The 27,552-nt window shown below is 41.9% G+C and overlaps 1 protein-coding gene across 1 annotated transcript; it reads right to left on the bottom strand.

The window, feature by feature from the left end:
- Positions 1–566: 566 nt before the first annotated feature.
- Positions 567–22,798, bottom strand: LOC139568554 (solute carrier family 2, facilitated glucose transporter member 9-like). The gene is made up of 12 exons (XM_071390470.1): positions 22,594–22,798; positions 18,928–19,026; positions 14,596–14,756; positions 12,142–12,266; positions 11,476–11,621; positions 9,724–9,856; positions 9,260–9,447; positions 5,255–5,365; positions 4,523–4,624; positions 4,154–4,214; positions 2,346–2,473; positions 567–1,955 (listed from the first exon to the last, which is right to left on the bottom strand). The coding sequence occupies exons 1-12, from the start codon at positions 22,636–22,638 to the stop codon at positions 1,704–1,706; spliced, it is 1,551 nt and encodes a 516-aa protein (XP_071246571.1). The 5' UTR covers positions 22,639–22,798; the 3' UTR covers positions 567–1,703.
- Between the last annotated feature and the right edge of the window lie 4,754 nt (positions 22,799–27,552).

The raw sequence follows: 27,552 nt of genomic DNA on the forward strand, positions 1-27,552 counted from the left end.
CTAGGTACAATTTAACGTACGATATACACTGAGTGTACAAAACATTAAGGACACCTGCTCTTTCCATGACATCGACTGACCTGGTGAATAGTAGTAGGTGGTAGTAGGTGTCAGGCGCACCGGTTTGAGTGTGTCAAGAACTGCAACGCTGCTGGGGTTTTTAAACACTCAACAGTTTCTTGTGTGTATCAACAATGGTCCACCACCCAAAGGACATCCAGACAACTTGACACAACTGCGGGAAGCATTAGATCAACATGGGCCAGCATCCATGTGGAACGCTTTCGACACCTTGTGGAGTCCATGCCCCTACGAATTGAGGCTGTTCTGATGGCAAAAGAGGGTGTAACTCAATATTAGGAAGGTGTTCCTAATGTTTTGTACACTCAGTGTATAATGTATATATCCTCCTACACACTTTCTTGTGCATATCTGTTTAACATGTACAATATAACGTACAATATATAACTTATCCTGTCTCGGAATATGGAATGACTACTACAGTAGCCACATTTACAAACTCTCTTACGCAAAAGAGAGAAGAAAAAATACATAAACAAGCAAACTCAAGTTATTGGTTCTCTCTTCAGCTAAGCAAGGTAAACATGATCACAGACACTGTAACACTTGGAGCACCTTCTTATGAAGCCTTATAAAGGATCATAGCACCTTATAATGTGCTATGAATATGTTGTTAAGGCATTATAACACCTGATAGTGTTTCTAAAACTATACCATTCACATGATGTGGACTGACCTCATTTTCTGTCAAAACCAGTGATCGGGAAAATGGTAAACGTCAGATACTGCATTCATATCATGATACTGTTGCTGTGTCAATAAATAAATACATTCCCTCTATACTGTAGGAAAGGTTTTCAGACAGATTGAGAGAAGAAGACTTTCAGCGTGATTCACAGAAAGAGAGGCACATATAACTGAGAGAGTGGAACCTAATGGTTATAGACGTGCTGACTTCCAAACAGTACATAGAGTCAATGTAGGTTACTGTACAACTGGTAACATTAAATGTTACATTTTGGAACGGTATGGAGATAGATTTCCGTCAAAAATGTTTTTCATTTACATAGATATGGACATAATTAAACTTCGACACCATTGAGAACATGTTAAACACCACCACACATCTCACACACTATCCTAGAGGTCTTCCATAAGGGGGTTTGTGGTGGTAGACTGACACAGGTGTCTGTACACCATGAACACAGATTCAGAAGAAGAACGAAATGAAATACTGAACAACGAATCGAAATAGATGGTTTTTCTTGGTCTGCATTAACTGGGCAGGGAAAAGCAAAGTCCACCAATTCCACCACATTGCTTTCACCTATTCTGTCCCACTGGGCCAAAACTGGTTGGATCAACGTTGTTTCCACGTCATTACAACAAATCAATTCAGTGTGATGACGTTGAATCAACGTGGGAAACGAATTGGATTTGCAAAAAGGGCATTTTGGCATTTTTTTTTAAACTAACTTTTAACCCAAAGCCAATATCATGGTGACATTTTATGTTGATTTCACATTGACTTCACGTTAGTTGACAACTCAACCAAATGGAAATCAAAACTAGACGTTTAACTGACGTCTGTGCCCAGTGGGGTGTTTTCAGATCAGTACAGATGAAGAGACACTTTTAGACTACCCACGTCTCTATCGCTCTCTCTCTCCCTTTCCCCTTCTCTACTTCTTCTTCTCCATCACTTCGTACTCCAGGTCGACGGCACCATAGCCGTTCATCTTGGCTAGTTTGAGGTTTTTAGCGACGCCCAGCTCGCTGCTCTCCTCCTCCAGCATGCCGTTCCTGGCCGCGAACAGCTGGCTGATCTCCACAAATGTCTTGTTCTTGGTCTCGGGGACGATGAAGAAGACGTAGGCCGCCACTGCCATGCACACGCCAAAGAACACCAGGTAGCAGTAGGCCCCTGCCGACATCTGGGGGTGGGGAAAGAGTTGTTTGCTGAATGAATTGATTATCAGAGGGAACAGTAACAGTAACAGAACACCATGCGAATTGGATCTTCAGACGATGGCACTTATTTCATTAAAACATTTGCTACTATTTGCTAATATACTACTGCTATACTGCTACTATACTACTGATATATAGTTACTATACTACTGATATACTACCAATATGCTACTAGTATACTATCACTATACTAATACTATACTGCTACTATACTACTGCTTTACTACTACAGATGAGTTCGAGGGAATAGGGAGCTGGATCGAGAGCTGGCGTGAAAAAGGCACGACTAAAATGCCAACATATACCGGGGTAAAACGTGTGTACAGGAGTAATTGTAGGCCAGTAGTTCTGACCTGTAGGAAGGGGAAGACAAAGCCGATGGTGAAGTTGGACAGCCAGTTGAGGCATCCAGCCACGGTGTAGGCAGCCGGACGATGGGACTGTTTAAACAGCTCTGCTGTAATCAGGAAGGGTACTCCAGCTACACAGGGACAGAGACAAACAGACAATGAGACACATTGGCGGCATTTAGACGGCCAACCCAACTCTGATCATTTCTCCACTAACTGATCTTTTGACCAATCAGATCAACTCTGAAAAATATCTGATGTGAAAAGATCTGATGTGATTGGCCAAAAGAACAAATAGTGGATCGAATATCAGAATGTGTGAACACAGCCATAGTCTACAAAAATATACTTTTCAAGCCATGATAGAATCACATCATGGGCTACTAGTTATAATCACATGTGAAGTTGGGCAAACTACCAAACCACTGATATTGATAACAGCAAGACTTTAGAGTAAGGATAGTACATTGAGGATTGAAACCACCATTATATTCCATCGGTGTAAGACAGATGTATGATCTTAATTTGATCTGTATTGTCACAGCCAAATAATCCTGCAGCAACAGGATTTGAACATTTAGTCCATTATATTGCCCGATCGGTGGTTAGGCTATTAGCTGGCCAAAAGTAGGCTACATGAAAAGTACAATATTGTCAATATAACCATGTGTTAGTGTGGGTTTTCAGTGAACTTACGTAAATCACAAAGCTCATCTGAAAATTCTCAGCAACAAAGGAGTGATCAAATTAAGGTCCTACATCTGTATCTCAATATGTTAACTCTATAATATGTAGAATCTATAGACGGTTTCATTGCTCCAAATATCTAATTCATCATGGTTAGAAATGAGAGATATTATGAATGAGGAATAATGCATTAGTAAAAGCCTAGTGATGAACGTGTCAAGTTTAGTCCTCATTATTTGAGCATGATAATGACATGGGGAGAAGGCTTGATAATATAGTCAATAAGTAGGGCTCTGCATTTTGTCGACATCTGCAGTACTATGAGCTCCTTCACATTGTTTATGCAAGTTTTTGTCTCAAGGAGGCATATTCATCACACACACCAAAATATTCATTATGAACAATGAGCCATTGAAAATCTAATTGCGGCAAACAGAAAATCCTCATCTGAGCTTGATGTATGGATTTTGCCTGCTTGACGGATTACATTATGTAAACTGGTGTTGGTCTAATTCATCATGCTTATAGCCACCATCAACATTCTAATAAACTGTTGCGTTCAGCCGACGAGCCACAAACAAATGGGTGTAAGAATGGATGTTCCTGTTACCGTGGCAGTTATGATTTCCTCATTTAGTGGATTAATGAAATACAATAGAGTAGCTATTTATGTTGGGTCAACAGTGAGGGGAGTTTTGGCTGCCTTTCCTAGAGCACTTCTATATTCCACCACCAGAGAGCAGTGTTTCCTAGTTAGAAAATAACAGGCTGTGTCTATTGGATAAAGTGGAACTTTCAAAGTGCTATAGGTATCCTAGAGGTTAATAGTTTTGGGTCAGTAACTGAAACCAGTAGCTGGTTCGAATCCCTGAGCCAACTTGGTGAAAAATCTGTTGATGTGCCCTTGAGCAAGACACTTAACCATAGTTTCTCTGGATAACAGCATCTGCTAAATAACTTAAATGTACTTCTCAGAGTAGCATTATAGCCCCTTGTGCTAAAAGAAGAAGTACCCACTCTTCTACTGAGAGAGATATACGTCCTGAGTATAGAACCTTGTTTTGAAGGAGAGAAACAGAGACAGAGATAAACAAACAAGCAGACCACCAGGGTAGATGTCTTACCTGGTCCTATACAGAAGCCAGCGATGATCCCCACCACACAGGCAACACTGATGTAGTGGGACTTAATGGGCAGCGAATGGAAGCATAGGACAGTCATTATCAGAGACCATAGGACAGTCATCACATTACAAATAATCGACTGACTGGTTACTGATTGTACTCATTAAAGAGACAGTGAAAGACACAGAGACAGTAACACAAAGAGAGTCTGCACGATTCAGACTAATAGTAATGAAGGTTGCATTGTTCTTCTATAAACTGACCTGAAATCAGATTTTCTCTTTTCACAGAAAACGCAGAATTCCAGGTCTGGCGAACTGATCCTAGACCTGTGTCTATAGGGGAAGATTCATGGGTAGATGAACGTACCTGGAACATGAGGGACAGCGTGATCCCTGCACAGCAAATTCCCATGAAGGTGAATCCACCAATCATCAGAGGTCTTCTGCCCAGCCGTTCAATGGTGAAGCACTGGAGGCGGGACAAAGGAGAACAAGTTATTTCTATTGGCTGACAACTTAACATGTCAATGTTATGCTTCTGCATGGGAAAAATGGCAAACTGCTACCCAGAGACTGTGTTTCTTGGAATAGCTCAGCACCCAGTAGTATGTCCACTGACCTATATGTCTCTTTAGAAACTGTAGTCATGGGCTGCATCCCAAATGACACCCTATTTCCTTTGTAGTGCGCTACTTTTGACCAGGACCCAAAGGGGGATATATAGGGAATAGTGTGCCATGTGGAACAGACATGGTCTGAACCAGAGCCGTGCTGTAAAGAATGTATACATAATTTACTGTATATAATATAGCTGTGGTTTGACTATAGTATCTCAGTGGATATATGCTTAACAGTTCCTGAGGGCCTTATAGCTAAAGTACAAGCTTGTCCAAAAGGAGTGTGGAAGTGAGTATTACCACCAGCTACCAGACAATAAGAATAACACCTCAGACTAGAGTAGGCTAGCTAATGTTAGCCTGGTTAAACCAGACTGAATGCTTCACTCACCTATGAGAGCAGCTTTCAGTCTGGTGAACCAGGCTAAGCTAGCATGCTCAGCGGTTGTGCTCACACAGTAATCCAATGACAGCTTGCTTACCCCTACGCATCCAGCAATAACCTCGATGGCTCCGGTTCCAACCGTGGTGTACTGGATCTGAGGGACTGGGATACCTGCGTTCTCAAAGATGGTGTTGGTATAGAACCAGATCTGAAGAGAGAGAGAGGTGTAGATCAGTAGCTGAACTGTGAGTAGTGAACATGTACATTGTTGAATACACATACTGTAGGGCTACATCTTTGTTGCATTGTTCTTTGAATAGTCCATTGTTCAGTGTTCTGGGCTGTACAGCGCTTACATCATCATCATCATCGACAGCAACATTAGTAACTGAGTGTACATACTAAACATGGCCGTCTGTTTTAACCTGGCTAAACAAATATGCAACGTTCAGCTAATGGTCATTCTTAAGCTCTTATTATTCATGGCTGATTCATCATAATTGCTGTCACAACCATCCTAAATCCCATCTGTCAAATTAGATATATTTAATCAATGCTGTGGTCCAACATGTCAACGTTGGCTTATAGTATTCCCAGTCAAATGAATGAATGTCAACAACACACATCCTCTAATACGGACAAGTTCAGGAAAAGTAGATGAAATGCACACATATAGTTGGTTTCAGTAACCATCCACCATCCACACAGTAACCATCCACCTTCCACACAGTAACCATCCACCATCCACACAGTAACCATCCACCTTCCACACAGTAACCATCCACCTTCCACACAGTAACCATCCACCTTCCACACAGTAACCATCCACCTTCCACACAGTAACCATCCACCATCCACACAGTAACCATCCACCTTCCACACAGTAACCATCCACCTTCCACACAGTAACCATCCACCTTCCACACAGTAACCATCCACCTTCCACACAGTAACCATCCACCTTCCACACAGTAACCATCCACCTTCCACACAGTAACCATCCACCTTCCACACAGTAACCATCCACCTTCCACACAGTAACCATCCACCTTCCACACAGTAACCATCCACCTTCCACACAGTAACCATCCACCTTCCACCCAGTAACCATCCACCTTCCACCCAGTAACCATCCACCTTCCACACAGTAACCATCCACCTTCCACACAGTAACCATCCACCTTCCACACAGTAACCATCCACCATCCACACAGTAACCATCCACACAGTAACCATCCACCTTCCACACAGTAACCATCCACCTTCCACACAGTAACCATCCACCTTCCACACAGTAACCATCCACCATCCACACAGTAACCATCCACCATCCACACAGTAACCATCCACCTTCCACACAGTAACCATCCACCTTCCACACAGTAACCATCCACCTTCCACACAGTAACCATCCACACAGTAACCATCCACCTTCCACACAGTAACCATCCACCATCCACACAGTAACCATCCACCTTCCACACAGTAACCATCCACCTTCCACACAGTAACCATCCACCATCCACACAGTAACCATCCACACAGTAACCATCCACACAGTAACCATCCACACAGTAACCATCCACCTTCCACACAGTAACCATCCACCTTCCACACAGTAACCATCCACCATCCACACAGTAACCATTCACCTTCCACACAGTAACCATCCACCTTCCACACAGTAACCATCCACCTTCCACACAGTAACCATCCACCATCCACACAGTAACCATTCACCTTCCACACAGTAACCATTCACCTTCCACACAGTAACCATCCACCATCCACACAGTAACCATCCACCATCCACACAGTAACCATTCACCTTCCACACAGTAACCATCCACCTTCCACACAGTAACCATCCACCATCCACACATACATCGATTTTTCCACCCATTCATGGAAATAGGTCACATCCACACATGGTATTTGCCCGTCCCTGTGTAGAATTCTGATTGGACTTCTAGAATTTAGTATCACCAAGCAGGAAATGGGTTACAAAGTCCTCCTCGGAATTCTAAAAGGTGGACATTGGGGTTCTTTGATATAACATTAGAGCTGTTGTGCTCCGTGTCTGGAGCAGCTGCGACAGGAGAAAGCAGTATAGCGTGGCCGTGCTGTGAGATGGGGACCAGCATGAGACCATGTACACGAGTGCTTATCCACATGGTGCTGAAGGGCCAAGGGCCCATGTCACTAGGATCAGTGTGTGTGTGGGAATCCATTTGGACTATGAAACGAAGATGTGTGTGTGTATGTTTCTAGGGTGTATTATATTGTACAGTAATGAGGACCAGTGTGTGTCTAGGGTGTGTTGTACAGTAATGAGGACCAGTGTGTGTGTGTCTAGGGTGTGTTGTACAGTAATGAGGACCAGTGTGTGTGTCTAGGGTGTATTGTACAGTAATGAGGACCAGTGTGTGTGTGTCTAGGGTGTGTTGTACAGTAATGAGGACCAGTGTGTGTGTCTAGGGTGTATTGTACAGTAATGAGGACCAGTGTGTGTGTGTCTAGGGTGTGTTGTACAGTAATGAGGACCAGTGTGTGTGTCTAGGGTGTATTGTACAGTAATGAGGACCAGTGTGTGTGTCTAGGGTGTATTGTACAGTAATGAGGACCAGTGTGTGTGTGTCTAGGGTGTGTTGTACAGTAATGAGGACCAGTGTGTGTGTCTAGGGTGTGTTGTACAGTAATGAGGACCAGTGTGTGTGTGTCTAGGGTGTGTTGTACAGTAATGAGGACCAGTGTGTGTGTCTAGGGTGTATTGTACAGTAATGAGGACCAGTGTGTGTGTGTCTAGGGTGTGTTGTACAGTAATGAGGACCAGTGTGTGTCTAGGGTGTATTATATTGTACAGTAATGAGGACCAGTGTGTGTGTGTCTAGGGTGTGTTGTACAGTAATGAGGACCAGTGTGTGTCTAGGGTGTATTATATTGTACAGTAATGAGGACCAGTGTGTGTGTGTCTAGGGTGTGTTGTACAGTAATGCGGACCAGTGTGTGTCTAGGGTGTATTATATTGTACAGTAATGAGGACCAGTGTGTGTGTGTCTAGGGTGTATTATATTGTACAGTAATGAGGACCAGTGTGTGTGTGTCTAGGGTGTGTTGTACAGTAATGCGGATCAGTGTGTGTGTTTCTAGGGTGTATTGTACAGTAATGAGGACCAGTGTGTGTGTGTCTAGGGTGTGTTGTACAGTAATGCGGACCAGTGTGTGTGTCTAGGGTGTATTGTACAGTAATGAGGATCAGTGTGTGTGTTTCTAGGGTGTATTGTACAGTAATGAGGACCAGTGTGTGTCTAGGGTGTATTATACAGTAATGCGGACCAGTGTGTGTCTAGGGTGTATTGTACAGTAATGAGGACCAGTGTGTGTCTAGGGTGTATTGTACAGTAATGAGGACCAGTGTGTGTCTAGGGTGTATTGTACAGTAATGAGGATCAGTGTGTGTGTGTCTAGGGTGTATTATACAGTAATGAGGGTCAGTGTGTGTGTGTCTAGGGTGTATTATACAGTAATACGGACCAGTGTGTGTCTAGGGTGTATTGTACAGTAATGAGGACCAGTGTGTGTTTCTAGGGTGTTGTACAGTAATGAGGACCAGTGTGTGTGTGTGTGTGTGTGTCATGGGTGTATTGTACAGTAATGAGGACCAGTGTGTGTCTAGGGTGTATTGTACAGTAATGAGGACCAGTGTGTGTCTAGGGTGTATTGTACAGTAATGAGGACCAGTGTGTGTCTAGGGTGTATTGTACAGTAATGAGGATCAGTGTGTGTGTGTCTAGGGTGTATTATACAGTAATGCGGACCAGTGTGTGCGTCTAGGGTGTATTGTACAGTAATGAGGATCAGTGTGTGTTTCTAGGGTGTTGTACAGTAATGAGGATCAGTGTGTGTGTGTCTAGGGTGTATTGTACAGTAATGAGGACCAGTGTGTGTGTGTCTAGGGTGTATTGTACAGTAATATAGTGGTGGTGGTGACAGGGGCATATGGGACACACACCTGTACACACAGGGACACACACTCTCCTGCATGTATGCATGAATGTATGGACAAACACACACACAAACACAAACACACACACTGACCCACCGCGTCGATACCGGACAGCTGCATGCCAATATTAACCACCACTATAGTGATGACCTGCCATCGGACGCTCCGGTCCTTCAGCAGCCCGATGACCGACACGGTCTGGACCGAGGACATGGACCGCTGCTCCTCCTGCATCTCCTCGATCTCTGCCTGGATGTTCACTTTGGACCGGTACCACTTCAGAGCTGGGGAGAGAATCTCACTTTACTAGACTGGTGAGTACAGCACAGCTAGGGTTGTATAGAGTATGGACAGTATTGAAATACAAGTCTTTGTTGTATTGGTCTGTGGTTACAGCTTTCCCCCAAAAAACGAACAAACAGAAAATCTGCATCTCTTCATATAATACTCCTTACAATAGCAATTCAGGTCTTTTAGGTCTTCTACAGTCTACTCTATATGCCAAGAAAAGAAAGAAAGAACTATCAACTATATCCTCCTAATGGACGGAGCCTCCTCACCTGTGATGGTGGCGTGGACATTCCTCTTCTCTATGAGCAGGTACCGCGGGCTCTCTGGGAACCATGGCAACAGCATCAGCTGGAACATGGTGGGGATCACCACCAGAGACAGGAAGAGGGGCCAGTGCTCTTCCTGTTGAGGGGTTAGAGGCCAAAGGATATAGGGTCAGCAAAAGATCAATATGAGTTTCTTTAAAAAAAAATGATATAACAAAGTTTGAAGGAAGGTAGAATAAAAAATAAAAAGCAATGGAATAAAAAGCAGCCAAATAGTGTGCTGAATGGAGATGATCGTAAAAGATGAGTCTACCACGTGGGTCGATACTATTGACTGATCTGATTACTGTAGAACTGGGACACACTGCAAATGTATTCAGATCACATTCCTTGATAGTTCCGCCTTGAGAGGAGGATATCATTTCTCCAAAGAAAAGTCTGAAATAAAATGACTGTCACATACTCTTCTCTCATTGCAGAGTAGTTTTAATATACCTCCAATGTTTAGGCTTCACCAGCACGTCACAGGGTGAGTTTATTCTGTTAAACTCCGAGCGGTTGATTTGGGCCCGGTACAGGGCCCGGAAAGTACTCCCCCCCCCCCCCCCCCCCCCCACATTTTTTAAAATAAATAAATAGGTCAGAAAATAAAGTGACATATCATTTGAAAGACATAGCCATTGTCTTTTTGGAAATTTTACTAAAATCTTACTACTGGCAATGTCATAAGAATCTCCCCCCCCCCACCACTGCCCCCCCATAAAGGCCATATATCATGGATATATTCATAGAGTATGCAATGTAGGTCAAGTCACCAAAAGTGCAAACATTTAGTATGCATGGAAAGGATACACCCTGATGGTCAATGTAAAGCAATGAATTTCTTTGTCTATCCACATTACCTGCATCCTCCACATGCATCCTTAAACTCTCTCTCATTTACAACAGGAATAGTGAATGGGAAAATAAGTTAGAGGTTTCTTCACTTGTTTGTGTCTTATTTTTGATTGCTATGGTAATTTTAAGATGTCAGATTTGAAAATCCGGTCAGCCATTTTGGAACAGTGACTCACTACCCAAACCAGACGCAACTGGTTTCACGTGGCCATGAGACGTCATGTGTTCTCGTATCTAGTGCACGAACTAGGAATCAGACAGGGGATATATTTACATCAATGGATAGGTAGAGACTTCATCTTTCTCTTCATATGCATATAATTCCTGTAATACGACAAATGAAGGCATGGAACTTTGCACAAGCCCTACGCTTTTAAAATGGCTGTGTTCATGTTTAGAGTGCCACCATTATTTAAAATATATACATATTTTTGGGGAACAGTAAATGGTAACATATTTTATTTCAAGCCTAGACTTTAAAATATCTTATTCCCCATGAAGGGGAACCAACAGCAAAAAAAATAAAAATCATTTCAAGGGATTTAGGCCTGCTGCATCTCGGGCTCTGTTTTGTCCATTTTTTCACCTTTATCAGAATCCCACAGTTCTTACCTTTGTAACAGTACTAAGCATGTGTTTGTAGGATTTATAGTTCGTAAACCGAAATGTACTTTATGAGGGTAGTATACAATATTATGCGGGGTTTAGAAAATGCCACTAGAGGGCGTCAGAATTTAAGCGGTTACGTTTCGTTTGTCTTTATCTCACCAAAAGTTCTTTATCTATTTACGCCAAAGAAAAGACCAACAAAGAAGATTAACTATGAACTAAGATATTAAGGATAAGATTTTACTGCACCTTTCCCAGTAGTTCATGTAGCCCCAGGATCTGAGCGATGAAGACTCCTAGACAGATAAAGATGCTAGGCACGAGGCCCAGGAAGCCTCGCAGGTTCTTAGGTGCTATCTCCCCCAGGTACATTGGAACCACACTCAGAGAGATACCTGGAGGGAGGGGAACAGAGGTGAGAGGTCATAGAGGTTCTATCTCCCCCAGGTGCATAGGTACCACACTCAGAGAGATACCTGGAGGGAGGGGGGTATGGACATTACACAGATCAGATTCAGTATTAGCAGTTAACCTTATAGCTAGCATTGTTGCTGATAAGAGCTGATAAGAATACATGGCCATTAAGGCTAGATCGTTCAAGATGTTCAAACGTTCTTAGATGACCACCAGGGTCAAATAATAATCACAGTGGTTATAGAGGGTGCAACAGATCAGCTCCTCAGGAGTAAATGTCAGTTGGCTTTTCATAGCCGAGCATTTACAGGTTGAAACAGCAGGTGCAGTAGAGAGAGAGACAGAGAGAGAGAGAGAGAATACTTGCGTCAGGTGTCAAGTTACGTACAGCATGTGTTATGAATGCCTTATGATTACCCCCTCAAATAGTGTTTCCTAATCCTTACTCAACATGTTAAGGACGGTCGGACATAGTGGTATTATTCTCTGTTACTGCATTACCTGAGTGTACCCCTGTGATGAAGCGTCCAACAATGATCATCTCTGGAGAGCCGAAGGTCCTGCTGAAGCCCATGAAGGCTCCAGCTATAAACACCAGACATGTGATTCTCACCAGGGTCCCTTTCCTGTAGACAGCAGAACAATATGCCTGAGAAACCTTCGACAAACCATTGGCTTCAACATACTGGAAGTCCAATATCCTCAAACACCCGATTGAAATGTAAGACTTTCGTAACGCAAAGAGATGTAGCCTAAGTATGCATAAATGTCTGAATGATTTCCAACATATATCATTTTCTACAGAGTAAATCAATAGTTTTAGATGTTGGACCAGTTTTCCATTGACTTCTTTTCCTTTCCCCATTTTCGCAAAAATCTTAATCAAAATCCAGTTCTCGGTCGAGGATCTCTCAAACACCTTGGCATTTTCTTTGATGCAGCACATCATTGACATTACAGTGCCTGTAGAAATTCTACACACCTTGAACTTTTTTCACATTCTGCTGCCTTAAAATGAAATCTAAAAAGGAATTCAATTCGATTTATTTTCATACACATCTAAACAACTTACTCCACATTTTCAAAGTCAAAGAAAGTTATAGAACATTTTCCAAATTAGGAAAATATTAAATATCATAAAATGGATAAGTCTTAGTTAATACTTGGTTGAAGGACCCTTGGCAGCCATTACAACTGTGAATCATTTTCATTAAGATTCTACCAACTTTTCACAACTCTTAGGACAACTTGAAAATCAGAGACAAGGTTTGAATATTGCTGCCCATCAATGATTCCCAACAAAATGTACTGAGCTTGAGCAATTTTGACCAAAAACAATGAATATACAGTATGTTCTCCTAAGAGTTGTGCAAAGTTGACAGAATCTTATTCCAAATGATTCACAACTGTAATGGCTGCCAAAGGTGCTTCCACCAAGTATTACCTCAGGCGGGGGGTGGAGACTTATCCATTTATGAATGTTCTATAAATTCCTTCCACTCCTTCCACTAAGTTGTGTAGATCTGTAGAGAAAATATATACATTTTAATCCCTTTTTAGATTGAATATTATTAAGGCAGCAAAATGTGAAAAAAGTTCAAGGGGGTGTAGACATTGTCAGGCACTTGCACCAACAAGAGTGGTCACAGACGAATGTGACTGTCATTTAGTTGTTTACTGATCAGTCAATGACGTTATTAAAACAAAGAGAGTCGCACACTCCATATGTATAACCTCTCAGTAATTGATTGGGTAAAAACACACCAACATTTGGGCATCACTGTGCCTTCTTCAGGGTAATGTCATAAATGCTTGAACCAGGTTATGTAGACAAACAGTGCAATTAGTGCAACCAATGACAATAGTGAGGGGTGTGTCGTAATTGCTAGGTTGAGCAGAATGAATTGAGCGAAACTGTTAAAAAGACTCACAGCATATTGAATATATTATTTAATTGTTATCATTAGCATCAACATACATGGTTTCATTTAATGTCACCCATATATTTAAATATTTCCAATTTCACTCAATGTTTGTGACATGTATTCTTTTGGTTCAACCATAATGCACAATAAGCATCATCAACAGGGGGAACATATAGGGTGTACTCCGATAAGCTGTAGAAAGACTATATTCATTTACAAGACCTGTTCACAGAAAATATAATTGGTCATAAGAAGGGCCTGAGATCAAAGTCAATATTCAGACCACTAGGGGTTAAAGTTATTAGATGGGATATCCAGTAAGCCTCCCTCTGTAGTAGTAGGATCTCCATGTTCCCTCCTCTCCTTGGTAGAGCAACATGCTCAGTGCCTTTGTATTTGAGGGATGATATGGGATGGTTAGCTTCAACAAAGTGAGCTGCTACTGGATAGTCAGTGTTCTTACACCTGATTGAGCTGCGGTGTTCAGCTATGCGTGGTTTTACTTGTCTTTTCGTTTGTCCTATGTAGGCTTTTCCACATGAACAGGTGATGAGATAGATTACTCCCTTGGTCTTGCATGAGATGATACCGCTAACAGGGATTTTTTGACATATGTGGGTGTCTGAAGAAGGATGTTTTTGTAGTGCTATTACACTGTGCACATGAGCCACATTTGTAGTTCCCATTTGGAATGGGTGTCACTGTTTGTCTACATAACCTGGTTCAAGCATTCGTTACATTACCCTGAAGAAGGCACAGTGATGCCGCAACGTTGGTGTTTTTTTTAACCAAATAAATGACTGGGAGGTTATAGATATGGACCGTTCGACTCCATTTCCACAGCTTACAGTTTATTCTCTGTTAGTCAGCACCTCTACACTAAATCATTTTCTCTGGGTGTGCGCCAGCTCATGCTTTTTATTATGTCAATGGCGTTATGTCAATGGCGTTATGTCAATGGCGTTATGTCAATGGCGTCATGTCAATTATGGCTGGAGGGGCAAGTCTAAGATTTGGGGCTAAGTCTTACCTTCCAAATCTGGTGACTAGTATGCCCACCATGAGGCTGCCCACCATGCCCCCGATGGCAAACACAGACACGGTGACAGAGTAGAACAACGTAAGCTTCTTGTCGTCCAGACCCGTCCCGTTCCTTGCTATCATCGTCTGGTTATAGAATGCCTTGATGTACTGAGAGAGGAGGAAGAGAGGGAGGAAGTGTCAAACATACCGTAGATACCATGTCAAGTCAGAAGAAATTGCTAGAAGCAGACGCCATTGTCTGGTTGCAAAGCTGCTTTATCAAATCAAATTCTATTGGTCACATACACATGGTTAGCAGATGTTAATGTGAGTGTAGCGAGATGCTTGCGCTTCTAGTTCTGACAGTGCAGTAATATCTAACACGCAATCTAACAATTCTCCAACAACCTAATACACACAAATCTAAAGGGGTGAATGAGAATATGTACATATAAATATATGGATAAGCGATGGCCGAACAGCATAGGCAAGGTGCAATAGATGGTTATCAAATACAGTATATACATATGAGATGAGTAATGAAGATATGTAAACATTATTAAAGTGGCATTATTTAGAGTGGCATTGTTTAAAGTGACTAGTGGTCCATTTATTAAAGTGGCCAGTGATCGGGTCTCAATGTAGGCAGCAGCCTCTCTGAGTTACTGATTGCTGTTTAGCAGTCTGATGGCCTTGAGATAGAAGCTGTTTTTCAGTCTATGTACTGAGGGAGGCGAGGAGAAGGAGAAAGGGTAGAATGTAGATATGGAAGTCATATCAACACAATAGAGTCTAGAAGTGATGGGATCAACAGACAATACCCCGGCCTTTATTTTCTAACTATTTACATGTGTGTCTTTTGGCATCGTCATATTTGTCTGGAGCGTTTTCGTTCCCTTTTAAGAGAGATTATGAAGGAAAATCTATTTTCACTCAATTTCAGTGCAGGTATATACAGTGCATTCGGAAAGTATTCAGACCCCTTCACTTTTTCCACATTTTGTTATGATACAGCATCCCAAAAGACTCGAGGGTGTAATCGCTGCCAAAGGTGCTTCAACAAAGTACTGAGTAAAGTGTCTGAATACTTATGTAAATAAGGTATTTCTGTTTTTTATTACATTTCTAAACATTTCTAAAAAACAGTTTTTGCTTTGTCATTATGGGGTATTGTGTGTAGATTGATGATCATTTGTATTTATTTAATCAATTTTAGAATAAGGCTGTAACGTAACAAAATGTGGAAAAAGCCAAGGGGTCTGAATACTTTCCGAATGCACTGTAAGCCTGGCTATGCACTATAATACAACTATGACAATGGAGGCTTAAACGCTGTCATCTGACATCAGAACAGAGGTCAGGAAGGGCCAGAGAATAAGGTAACAACCGACCATTACAGACTCATTGAGTTGAATGGCTTAAATCACTTGGCTGTAAGTTGAAGTCAAATCCGATTAGTGAGCTCATAGCCTAATGTACAGTATACTGATAGACTTATGTTACTCCACTTCCTTATTTAAAGTAACACAATGAGGTTTGAGGTTTGCACCTAATGCTGTTCCAAAAATACATGCAGCATACTGCATAGGTGAATCTACCACACACGTCATGTACAGTACCATGCAAGTGTTGATCACAGAACACTTGTTTTGTTGCTCTCCCTTTAAAACGGACAGGCACATATCCTTTAGCTGGCCCTTTGATAAAGCAGATGACACATTTTTTCCGATTGAGTCAACTGGAGGGTTTTTGGATCATAATGTAGGAGAAAGAATGAATCCCTTTTGGGGAAAAATTACACATTATGAAGTCAAATAGACCACATCCTAGTCTTCCATCTGACTATACTCTTAGGGGAAAAAAGGCTATCTAGAGCCTAAAAGGGTTCTTTGACTGTCCCCATAAAATAACCCTTCGAAAAATTATTTTTGGTTGCAGGTAGAACCATTTTAGGTTCCATGTAGAACCCTTTCTACAGAGGGTTCTACATCAAACCCAAAAGGGTAGCTTCATGGAACCAAAAAGACTTCTCCTTTGGGGACAGCCAAATAAGTTTTTGGAACCCTTTTTTCTAAGAGTGTACCTCTCTCTCTCTCTCTCAGGTCACGGCTAAAATTCAATTCCAGGACCTCCTTTCCTGTTCTCTCTCCTTCTCTAATGACGTTGTTGTCTCTGAATCAGCGTGGTGTTACTATTATGTAATTAATTCATCTTCTTCTCTCTGCCTCTCTCTAGCCTTAGCTGAAACAGAGCAGCAGAATACAATTCTCTCAGTGGAAGAGACAGACCTGGGTTCAATTACTATTGGAAATAATTTGAAACATGTAAGCTGGGCTTGATTGAGCTTGCCTGGCACAATGTAACCAATAGAATAGTTGCAAACGTGCTTAACTCACTCATCCGACAATCCGGGTAGACTAAAACAAGCGGGCAAAGTATTTGAAAGATTTCAAATCGTATTTGAACCCAGGTCTGTGAATAGACACAGCAGTCTCGTGACAACCCATTTGGCAGGAAGGAGGGTCATTGATGGCCCTGATTCCCCACGTGACTTCCACAATAGTGCCAAAAGAGTACCACCGATTTGTCGGACAGTTCTTCTGCTTGTTTTCCCGATGTGAAAGACTAGGTTGTGTTTTGGAGCCGTGCACATTTCTAATTATACTGTATGTCCACTGGGGAATTTGAAGCAAGGACAATAAAAGGAGGGAACCAACAATTGGAGCAAGGGATTGTGTGACAGGGATGTAATCGATAAACATTCCTAAAATGGTTGTAAGAAGAGACAGATTTGTGGACAGATTTGACAATGGGATTGAAATGAAAAACATTGCAATATCCATCACTAAAGAAAACAACCCTGTCATCATCATCATCATCATCATCCCCATCATCAACCACAAGAACAGTAACATCAGGTATCCATGAGACAGGGAGGTGGTAGCATTTTCACTCATTTTACCGTGGTAGCATTTTCACTCATTTTACCATGCAACAATGCGTCATGTACGGCCTGGTTTGCCCACGTGTCTGTCTGTGGGTTAGAGATGAGTATGATGTCTCTCTTCTTTAACGCCCAGGAAGCTCCGATTCAAACCCCCATTAGACAGCTCTGCAAGCGGCCAGCGGTGGGTAGCCTAGCAGTTCGAGCGTTGGGCCAGTAACCAAAAGGTCGCTGGTTCTAATACCTGAGCCGAAAAGGTGAAAATCTACTATGGCTGACTCTGTAAAAAAAAAAAAAAAATCACTGCACCTATCCGGTGTGTAACAATAAATGTTTTATTTATTTTTTATGTACAAGCAACCGAAAAAAAAAAGCGTATTCGGTACCTCCAATGCAAATCACTCATTAATGCGATGCAGAAGTCAGCTGAATACATTGGAGGAAAATGTTGCTTGTACCTTTTTACTTAGACATTCTCTTTTTTTTCTAACATACTGGCCGTAACGGGAGTACATTAAAATAGTTGCTTAGCGAAACACCGTATTTGGTAACAAACGTATTTTGACATCATAGCGCTTGCAGAGCTGTCTAACGGGAGTTAGACAAGAGACACGGCATACTCATCATCTCTAACCCAGAGACACTGGGCTGATTCAACTTCAGATACCAATAATCGCTGTGGAAATGTGCGATTATATTGTCTATGGAAGTATACGTCAATGGCCATTGTGTGTTATGTTTTTATGACACCATTTTGTCTCCATTAGACAAATCAATTTAGCTTATAAGATCTCTATCCAAGTCTAAGATGGAAATGCTCTGCAGTAGCAGGCCTTACAACGTCAACCGTTCCCATTGTGGAAATAACACGGTCTAATGTGAGGCTGACTGAATTGACACAGTTCACACTGAACCGGTTCAACCATCCAGGTCAAAACAAATCTACCACAACCAGGAAATCAGGGGACAAGACTCATGGCTCGGCTCACGTGTGAAGTTTCCCCTGGGTACAGACGTAGGATCAGCTTCCCCTCTCATAATGTAAACGTTAACCAATAGTGGGGAAAATGCAAAAATGACCCCAGATCAGCAATTTCACACTACTCGAGGAGAGTAGTAACACGGCATGAACAGAATACTCATGGTGGTAAACCTATACAATACATATAGTGTCTTAGTTTGTGTAGCTCCTATGTTATAGTCCACTAACTCCAGTACATATGTACTTATAAAAAGGATAGGTTCGGTCATGGAGTCTGTATATTCACAATAGGCCTATTCCTATTGACTGTATGTATCTCACTGAAATTGTATATTTCCCTGTTCACAACCATTTCAATGCATGTAGGCCTGCAGTGTCTTACTGCATAGAGATGTTATTGTGGTGCCTCCTACCTCTGCAGGAGAGTTGACCACGGCCAGGTTGTAGCCATAGAGCATGGAGCTACCGAACGAGGACAGGAAAGCCACGGCCAGCAGCGACTTGGTGAGAGACTAGAGAAAGGAAAACATTAGGAGATGCTGTACAGGTGTAGGGTCTTCATTTGATCATCCTGTTGCTCCAGGATTATTTTCCTGCTGTGAGAAACTGGTCAAATTAAGATCCTACACCTGTAGGAAGTAGGAACAATGCAAAACCTGATGAGAAACATTCAAGACATCTGATAACATTTGGATAATTTTATCATACAATATGACCAGGGCCCAGGGTTTTTTGTGAGCACATATACTGACCAGGTAAAACTCAGGGTCCTAGTTACCGGGTAAAACTCAGGGTCCTATTTACCGGGTAAAACTCAGGGTCCTAGTTACAGGTTATCAGGTAAAACTCAGGGTCCTAATTACAGGTTATCAGGTAAAACACAGGGTCCTAATTACAGGTTATCAGGTAAAACTCAGGGTCCTAATTACAGGTTATCAGGTAAAACTCAGGGTCCTAGTTACAGGTAAAACTCAGGGTCCTAAATATACTTAGAAAAAAGGGATCCAAAAGGATTATTTGGCTGTCCCAATAGGAGAACCCTTTTTGGTTCCAGGTAGAACCCTTTTGGGTTCCATGTAGAACCCTCTGTTCTACCTGGAACCAAAAGGGGTTCTTCAAAGTGTTCTCCAATGGGGACAGCAGAATAAGCATTTTAGGTTCTAGATAGCACAATTCCTGACCCATATATCTATGATCGTTTCATTAATGGAGTCATGTGGTGTAGGTGTAAGTGTTGAAGAGAACAGTACCAACTGTGACTGTAAATACTACTAAAACAGGTCATTGGGCATTTCAATAGAAAACACACATAACCATAGTTCATTATGCTTAATGATGATTTAAAATCAACCTGTCAACATAACAGCTTTCTGTGATGTACAGAACCAGTTTTCATAGGGACGCTGACCTGAATGTAGCTACACTACAATGGTTACAGTATAGTATTATTGATATTATGAGCATTCAACTGTAGGTTACATGTCATAGATCAGTTCTGGATAAACATATCTGCAATTATTAAGTGAAGTATACAACTTTTACTGTTACTAGGCTACTTTGACAACAACCGCTGCCACAAAATGTGTTGCTATAGCCTTGTGACAGACTTGTGACAAATCGAGTAGCTGGCTGGCATGCAAGACTTGGGTGCCGAGATTAGTGCCACTATACAATGACAGCATAGTGTATAAGGGTGTCAGAGTCCGAAATGGTTCATTTCAATTCTTCTGTGGCCGGATTAGTATGGAATTATGAGATTAGTAAATTATGAGATTAGTACATGATTTTGCATGTACAAGCGTTTAATACATCATAAATAGGGTATGGGTTGGATACTGTCTGGGACAAGGAGAGCTGTACTGTACTGGACCTTGGCCATGTTCATTGGGCACGAAACAGAAGATAATGGATTGAAAAAGGGAGGGACAACCTGGACTTGTCCAATAAGAATACTTGTTTTCTTTTTCGGTTGAAAAACGTTATTATTATTAATCTGTTGCGTGCCTGAATGAATACAGCCCTGGTTAGTCAGCCTGCTGGAATCCACCTGCCAAACACAGAATTACTGTACACGTTTTCATGTGTTTGTTTTTTCCCCAACCTCAAGAAAAGGCTTGAGGAAAAGTTTCTTTTAAATCACACTACAGATAGTTGTAAAAACTATAAAAACTTGTAGAATTAGTTATGGACAAACTTGACAGTACAATTTAAAAAATGTCATCTAAATGTAAAGTTGACAGAAAATCCCTTTACAAGGCCCAACTCTATTCTATTATTCAGAGTGGGACAGAATCAGAGTAGGCTACTACGACCAATAACTACCAGAATCTTTGTGTCAGCATACAAGATAACTACACTAACTTAATTGATGGCCTGCAATGGCTTCTTGATAGCTAGCTATAAGGTTGGGAGACTGGGAACCTACTGTAGTTGGGCTAGCTAAAGCCAACTTCATAACATATCTAAGTGGCTCGTAGTATTACAGGAAAACACAAAATTAAAACAAAAAATACAAAAAAGATTCTGAGGGGGCACGTGCCCCTGTGCCCCTATGGGCATGATGGCTCTGCATAAACATACTAGGCTAAGTAGAAGTACTGTGTTATTGTATTCCTAGGGGTGGTGTAGTAGTCAGGAGTCCTGCCTGAACTTAGCCCCCTGTCCAGATTCTGAATTCCAGCACAGCCAGCTTAACTGACACCCCCAGTGCACAGGATCAGTTGCTGAGAGAGGACTTAACTACACCCTACTAACCAAACTTAACCAAACCTCACCAGGAGTACAGCAGAAAGCAACAGAAGCTGCCATATTGCTTTTGTGAAAGTCAGCTGTGGACAGCAGGTATGGGGGTGAATGGTTGAGGCATAGTACAACAAGAACACATAAGAAGGACAAGAGCTAAAATAATGATCTGGATATCTGATAGGCTACAACTCCACAGCAGGTGTACAGTAGTAGCCTATAGCATGATTACAAGTGCTCAAGATATACTGATATTTATATTGGCTGACTGAATAGACGAGTGTAAACAAAGTACCCAGGGCCATTTTATAGTTCCGTATAGAGTTCATAGACTCAAACCATCCTGATGTAAATGTTTTAACATAGATCAGATATGGAGCTCAATCCAGAACAAAAGCTGTCCTTGTCTAAACTGCCTATAAAGATTACTCAAACACTTTGGGGCCTACCACTCACGTAGTTGAGGCTTCCTCCATCTTGCGATCATCGTAAAACAAACAGGCAGACAAGGCCCTGATTTCAGAGAAGTTAGGGTGAACAATAAAAAGCATAGCGGAGCATGGCTAGCCTAGGAACCTAATTCAATCTTCTTAAAAAAGGGCCAGCGGGAGAGACTAACAGACAACCACACATGAAAATGGCCGAAAAGAGACAATGCAGCATTGTAACATCCAATAGGTCGCTCCAGTCTTCTGACAAGCCTGGATTCAGTGGCTGGTATTGAAGTTCATAAGAGGCTTTAACTATCTTAAAAACACATATTTGTTTCCATTAAAAGTCCCAGTGACATGGTATCCACTTATAAGCTCAAGTTGCAGAAGCAGTTTAGATGTTCTGATGCTTTAGCTGGTCTAGATGAGCTGCATTCCTTAGTGAATTGAAAGCACTGGCTGAGGGATGAATGCAGAGAGGTTTAAACCACGCAGCAGAATGCACTGTAGGCCACAACACATGCACAGTAATGTGTATTGGGCTCGGGTTTGAAGTCCACTACAATAGGCCAACACCTTTGCCATGCCATCATATACATTAAAGAAAAATCTGAAAGTAAGCCATACTATATATAAGCCATATTTGTAGCCTACCATATAAAGCCATCAAAGGGAAATGGCAAGCATGCTTTTAAGGATCAAAAATATATTGAAAGCCAGTTAGATCTCCAACGTGTAGTGTATCTCATATTCCCTATAAAAATGGAAAAAGTGATATACTTGTAGAGAAGGCACAACTATGTTAGAAAAGCGTTGAAAGAAAATCTAGTCAGTCTTTGTATGAAATAGACAAAAATCTAGAGGAATCATCAATAAGCCAATTCTCAAAACAGAATCAACACTTACCCCCACACATTTCCCATCTTCTGCTAATAACACTTCCTCTGCCATCTATGAACTCATCAATAAATGCTCCCCCGGGTTTGCGGTGCGGTTTTAAGAGAAATGAATGTTTATCCTACAATACTTTTTATACCACAGGCATCTCCATCCATGTTATTTTGGGTGGAAAGAGGCAGGTTTTGATGACTGACATAATTGAGAAGTTGTGAAAGCGTCTGCCCACCAATCTGTGGAGCACAAAGCCTACAGGTCCCTCCCAGTAGCAAACCAACCTCCTTGGTTCTGCTTGACGGACTGCAGGCCATCACATGATGGTTGTCAGCGTGACTCTCCAAGGCAAGGGCGACTACCATAGTGAATTTAATCAGCTTTCCCTCCGTTAAAGTGTTGTTAAGAGCCTTCTGAGCAAAACCGACTGGAGGTAAGACTCATAAGTGCATTGAAAAATGACCTAAAATGACAACAATGCTTCTTGCTAGTCTAAGTGTATTATTGTAAAAAAAAATCACCAACAATTAAAGGTCTACACTCTACAATGTCCTTCATACATTTAGGCTATACGTCATTCTCAAATTGTCATTCAGTAGACACTGTAACAAGTGTGCTGAGAGTCAGGAAGCAAGTTCAGGGAGTGAGTGTTTTAATAAACGAAACAATGAACACAAACAACGCACCTGAGGAAAGAACCAAGGGGAGTGACAGATATAGGGACGACAATCAAGGAGGTGATGGAGTCCAGGTGAGTGTCATGAGGCACAGGTGTGCGAGACGATGGTGACAGGTGTGTGGGATAATCAGCAGCCTGATGACCTAGAGGCCGGAGAGGGAGTATAGGTGACACACTGCTTCATAAACATTGTAGATAGGCTAGCCTACTATACATATAATTTAATGTATCAAATTAAATCAAATGTTATTGGTCACATACACATATTTAGCAGATGTTACTGCGGGTTTAGCGAAATGCCTGTGTTCCTAACCGTATAGTAGTATATCACAATTCATGTACAGTACCAGTCAAAAGTTTGGACACATACTCATTGCAGGGTTTTTGTTTATTTTACTATTGTCTACATTGTAGAATAATAGTGAAGACATCCAAACTATGAAAAAACACATATGGAATCATGTAGTAACCAAAAAAGGCTGAAACAAATCAGAATATGTTTTATATTTGAGATTCTTCAAATTAGCCACCCTTTGCCTTGATGACAGCTTTGCACACTCTTAAGATTCTAAAATCAGCTTCATGAGGTAGTCCCCTGGAATGCGTTTCAATTATCAGGTGTGCCTTGTTAAAAGTTAATTTGTGGAATTTCTTTCCTTCTTAATGTGTTTGAGCCAATCAGTTGTGTTGTGACAAGGTAGGGTTGGTATACAGAAGATAGACCTATTTGGTAAAAGACCAAGTCCATATTATAGCAAGAACAGCTCAAATAAGCAAAGAGAAACGACAGTCCGTCATTACTTTAAGACGTGAAGGTCAGTCAATCCGGGAACATTTCAAGAACTTTTAAAGTTTCTTTAAGTGCAGTCGCAAAAACCATTAAGTGCTATGATGAAACTAGCTCTCATGAGGACCGCCACAGGAAATAAAGACCCATAGTTACCTCTGCTGCAGAGGATAAGTTCATTAGAGTTAGCAGCCTCAGAAATTGGCAGTTAACTGCACCTCAGATTGCAGCCCAAATAAATGTTTCACAGAGTTAAAGTAACAGACACATCTCAACATAAACTGTTCAGAGGAGACTGTGTGAATCAGGCCTTCATGGTCGAATTGCTGCAAAGAAACCACTACTAAAGGACACCAATAATAAGAAGAGACTTGCTTGGGCCAAGAAACCCAAGCAATGCACATTAGACTGTGGAAATCTGTGCTTTGGTCTGGAGGCCAAATGTAAGATTTTTGATTCCAACAGCCGTGTCTTTGTGAGATGCAGACTAGGTGAACAGATCTCCGCATGTGTGGTTCCCACCGTGAAACATGGAGGAGGAGTGATGGTGTGGGGGTGCTTTGCTGGTGACACAGTCAGTGATTTATTTAGAATTCACGGCACACTTAACCAGCATGGCTACCACAGCATTCTGCAGCGATACGCCATCCCATCTGGTTTGCGCTTAGTGGGACTATCATTTGTTTTTCAACAGGACAATGACCCAACACACCTCCAGGCTGTGTAAGGGCAATTTGACCAAGAAGGAGAGTGATGATCTGGCCTCCACAATCACTCAACCCAATTGAGATGGTTTGGGATAAGTTGGACCTCAGAGTGAAGGAAAAGCAGTCAACAAGTGCTCAGCATATGTGGGAACTCCTTCAAGACGGTTAGAAAAGCATTCCAGGTGACTACCTCAAGAAGCTGGTTGAGAAAATGCCAAGAGTTTGCAAAGCTGTCATCAAGGCAAAGGGTGGCTACTTTGAAGAATTTAAAATCTCAAATATATATTTGTTTAACACTTTTTTTAGTTACCACATGATTCCATGTGTTATTTAAAAGTTGTGATGTCTTCACAATTATTCTACAATGTAGAACATTAAAAAAAAAAAAAAAAAAATTGAATGAGTAGGTGTGTCCAAACTTTTGACTGGTACTGTATGTTATGATTGTTATGATTGTGATGTAATTCCGTATTGTTTGCACAGTAGGCCTGAATACAGTAAGCGCCCTCTTCAGTTATTCATAAAAGATATGAGGCCAGATCAAATGTAATATTTGTGACTGTCTTTAGCAATGTGTCATTCAAAATATACAGTCTTAGGACAGTGACCAGTCCACCACCATGAGCTCTTCACAATAGGTCATTAGGGTCTGCTATCAGACCAAGTGTCACATTAACAGGCTATAGTGATACCCGCTGAGATGGCCTGCTCTACTGTCTACATAACCTCTACCTTGTTATTCTGATGTTAGTACCTCAAGCCAACAGCAATAGCACCTGTGAAGGTTTCACTTATGGATTGTTTTGTAGGAGTCATTAATTTGTTTGTTTGTTCATTCATTTCTAAATGATCTTATTTAATCTAGTGCCAAATAGCAACGGCTTATTTCCAACACCTATCTCGCACGGTCACTCAATAACAAACCTATTGTTACCCAACGACCTCCAAGCGAGAGCCCTGCATTACTGACGTCCTCCACCTCACCAGCCGTCTCAGGTCTGCTCACGAGGGCAGTCTGTTGTTGACAGTTTGACAGTCAATCAATCAGATCCTCACTCAAGACTCTCAGCAGGATGCCTCCGTTGAGTGTCCATTGGACGCAGCAACCTCACTGGGACGAGTCGCACATGACTCAGCTCTACTATTTCATGTTCCACAGTTCTCAGAGAGGCATCCGGTCAGGTCAACCTCGTGTGAGGTTGTGGAGGGAGCAGAGCAAAAATTTGCACTAATTGGAGCAATTTGACATTGAAATGGATGTCAGCTATGAATTGAGCAGGCGCTTTATCCAGAGAAAAATAACATGTAAGGAAGGTTATTTGTCTTTTCTAAGTTATTTCTAGTTTTCTCATGGGCCTGCAATTTCAGAGTTTTCATCCTGAAGGCTTTGTTGTTCCAATACACATACATTATGTTGTTGATCCATTATCTTAAATATGCTAACCTAATGTAAATAATGTTTGTTTATCATAACTGGGTTTAGTTACTCACACACTCGCGTTCACAAACACACACACACACACATGTGAACACTTACACAATTACACCATAGACCACCAGGCACTTTCTAACAAAGCACAATACCCTTTCCAAAAGGTCCTTTTTGGATTCTGGGCATATTCTGCAGTCCTGTGACTAACTATTTATGATGTAAAATGTTTTACTTTCTGCAGGAGGCATAGATAGAGCTCTCATTTAGGACAAACAGGCCCTGGTCATGTGCATACCATGGTACAAACCAAGTACAGTTCAGATGGTTTTGAAGAAGCAGGATAACACACACGGATACTCAATCAGACACATCTGTCTCAAAGACAGCCACCTAAATAGAGTCTCCATCATCCTTCCATTGCCCTCTCTCTCTCTCTCTCTCTCTGTCCCTCTCTCTCTGTCCCTCTCTCTCTTTCTCTCTCTCTCTCTTTCTCTCTCTCTCTCTTTCTCTCTCTCTCTCTCTCTCTCTCTCTCTCTCTCTCTCTCTCTCTCTCTCTCTCTCTCTCTCTCTCTCTCTCTCTCTCTCTCTCTCTCTCTCTCTCTCTCTCTCTCTCTGTCTCTCTCTCTGTGTCTCTCTCTATCTCTGTCTCTCTCTCTCTCTCTCTCTCTCTGTCTCTCTCTCTCTCTCTCTCTCTCTCTCTCTCTCTCTCTCTCTCTCTCTCTCTCTCTCTCTCTCTCTTTCTCTCTGTCTCTCTTTCTCTCTGTCCCTCTCTCTCTCTCTTTCTCTCTGTCTCTCTCTCTCTCTCTTTCTCTCTCTCTCTCTCTCTCTCTCTCTCTCTCTCTCTCTCTCTCTCTCTCTCTCTCTCTCTCTCTCTCTGTCTCTCTCTCTCTATGTCCCTCTCTCTCGATGTCCCTCTCTCTCTCTCTCTCTCTCTCTCTCTCTCTCTCTCTCTCTCTCTCTCTCTCTCTCTCTCTCTCTCACTCTGCTGTTCCTACTGTAACCCAACTGTACAGTATCCTCACAGAGGGAAGGATGGAATGAGGCTTGGCAGCCCCCCAGGCACGTGCTTCATCCCGCCAAGCTCTCTCTCTCTCTCTCTCTCTCTCTCTCTCTCTCTCTCTCTCTCTCTCTCTCTCTCTCTCTCTCTCTCTCTCTCTCTCTCTCTCTGTGTCTCCATCTCAGGTCAAATGGTTTGTGTCATATGACTCCCATCACTGTACACTGTCTGTGGCGTCATGCTGCTTTTTGGTAAAAAATCAATTACACTTTTCAACATAGGGGCAATGTTCATGGTGCAGGCGGGGGGTGGAGTGGAAGGGGGGTTGAGTGTGTGTGTGTGTGTGGGGGGGGGGGGGGGGGGGGTGTTTCT

Source organism: Salvelinus alpinus, chromosome 2 (assembly GCF_045679555.1).
Source record: "Salvelinus alpinus chromosome 2, SLU_Salpinus.1, whole genome shotgun sequence".
Classification (NCBI taxonomy): Eukaryota; Metazoa; Chordata; class Actinopteri; order Salmoniformes; family Salmonidae; genus Salvelinus; species Salvelinus alpinus.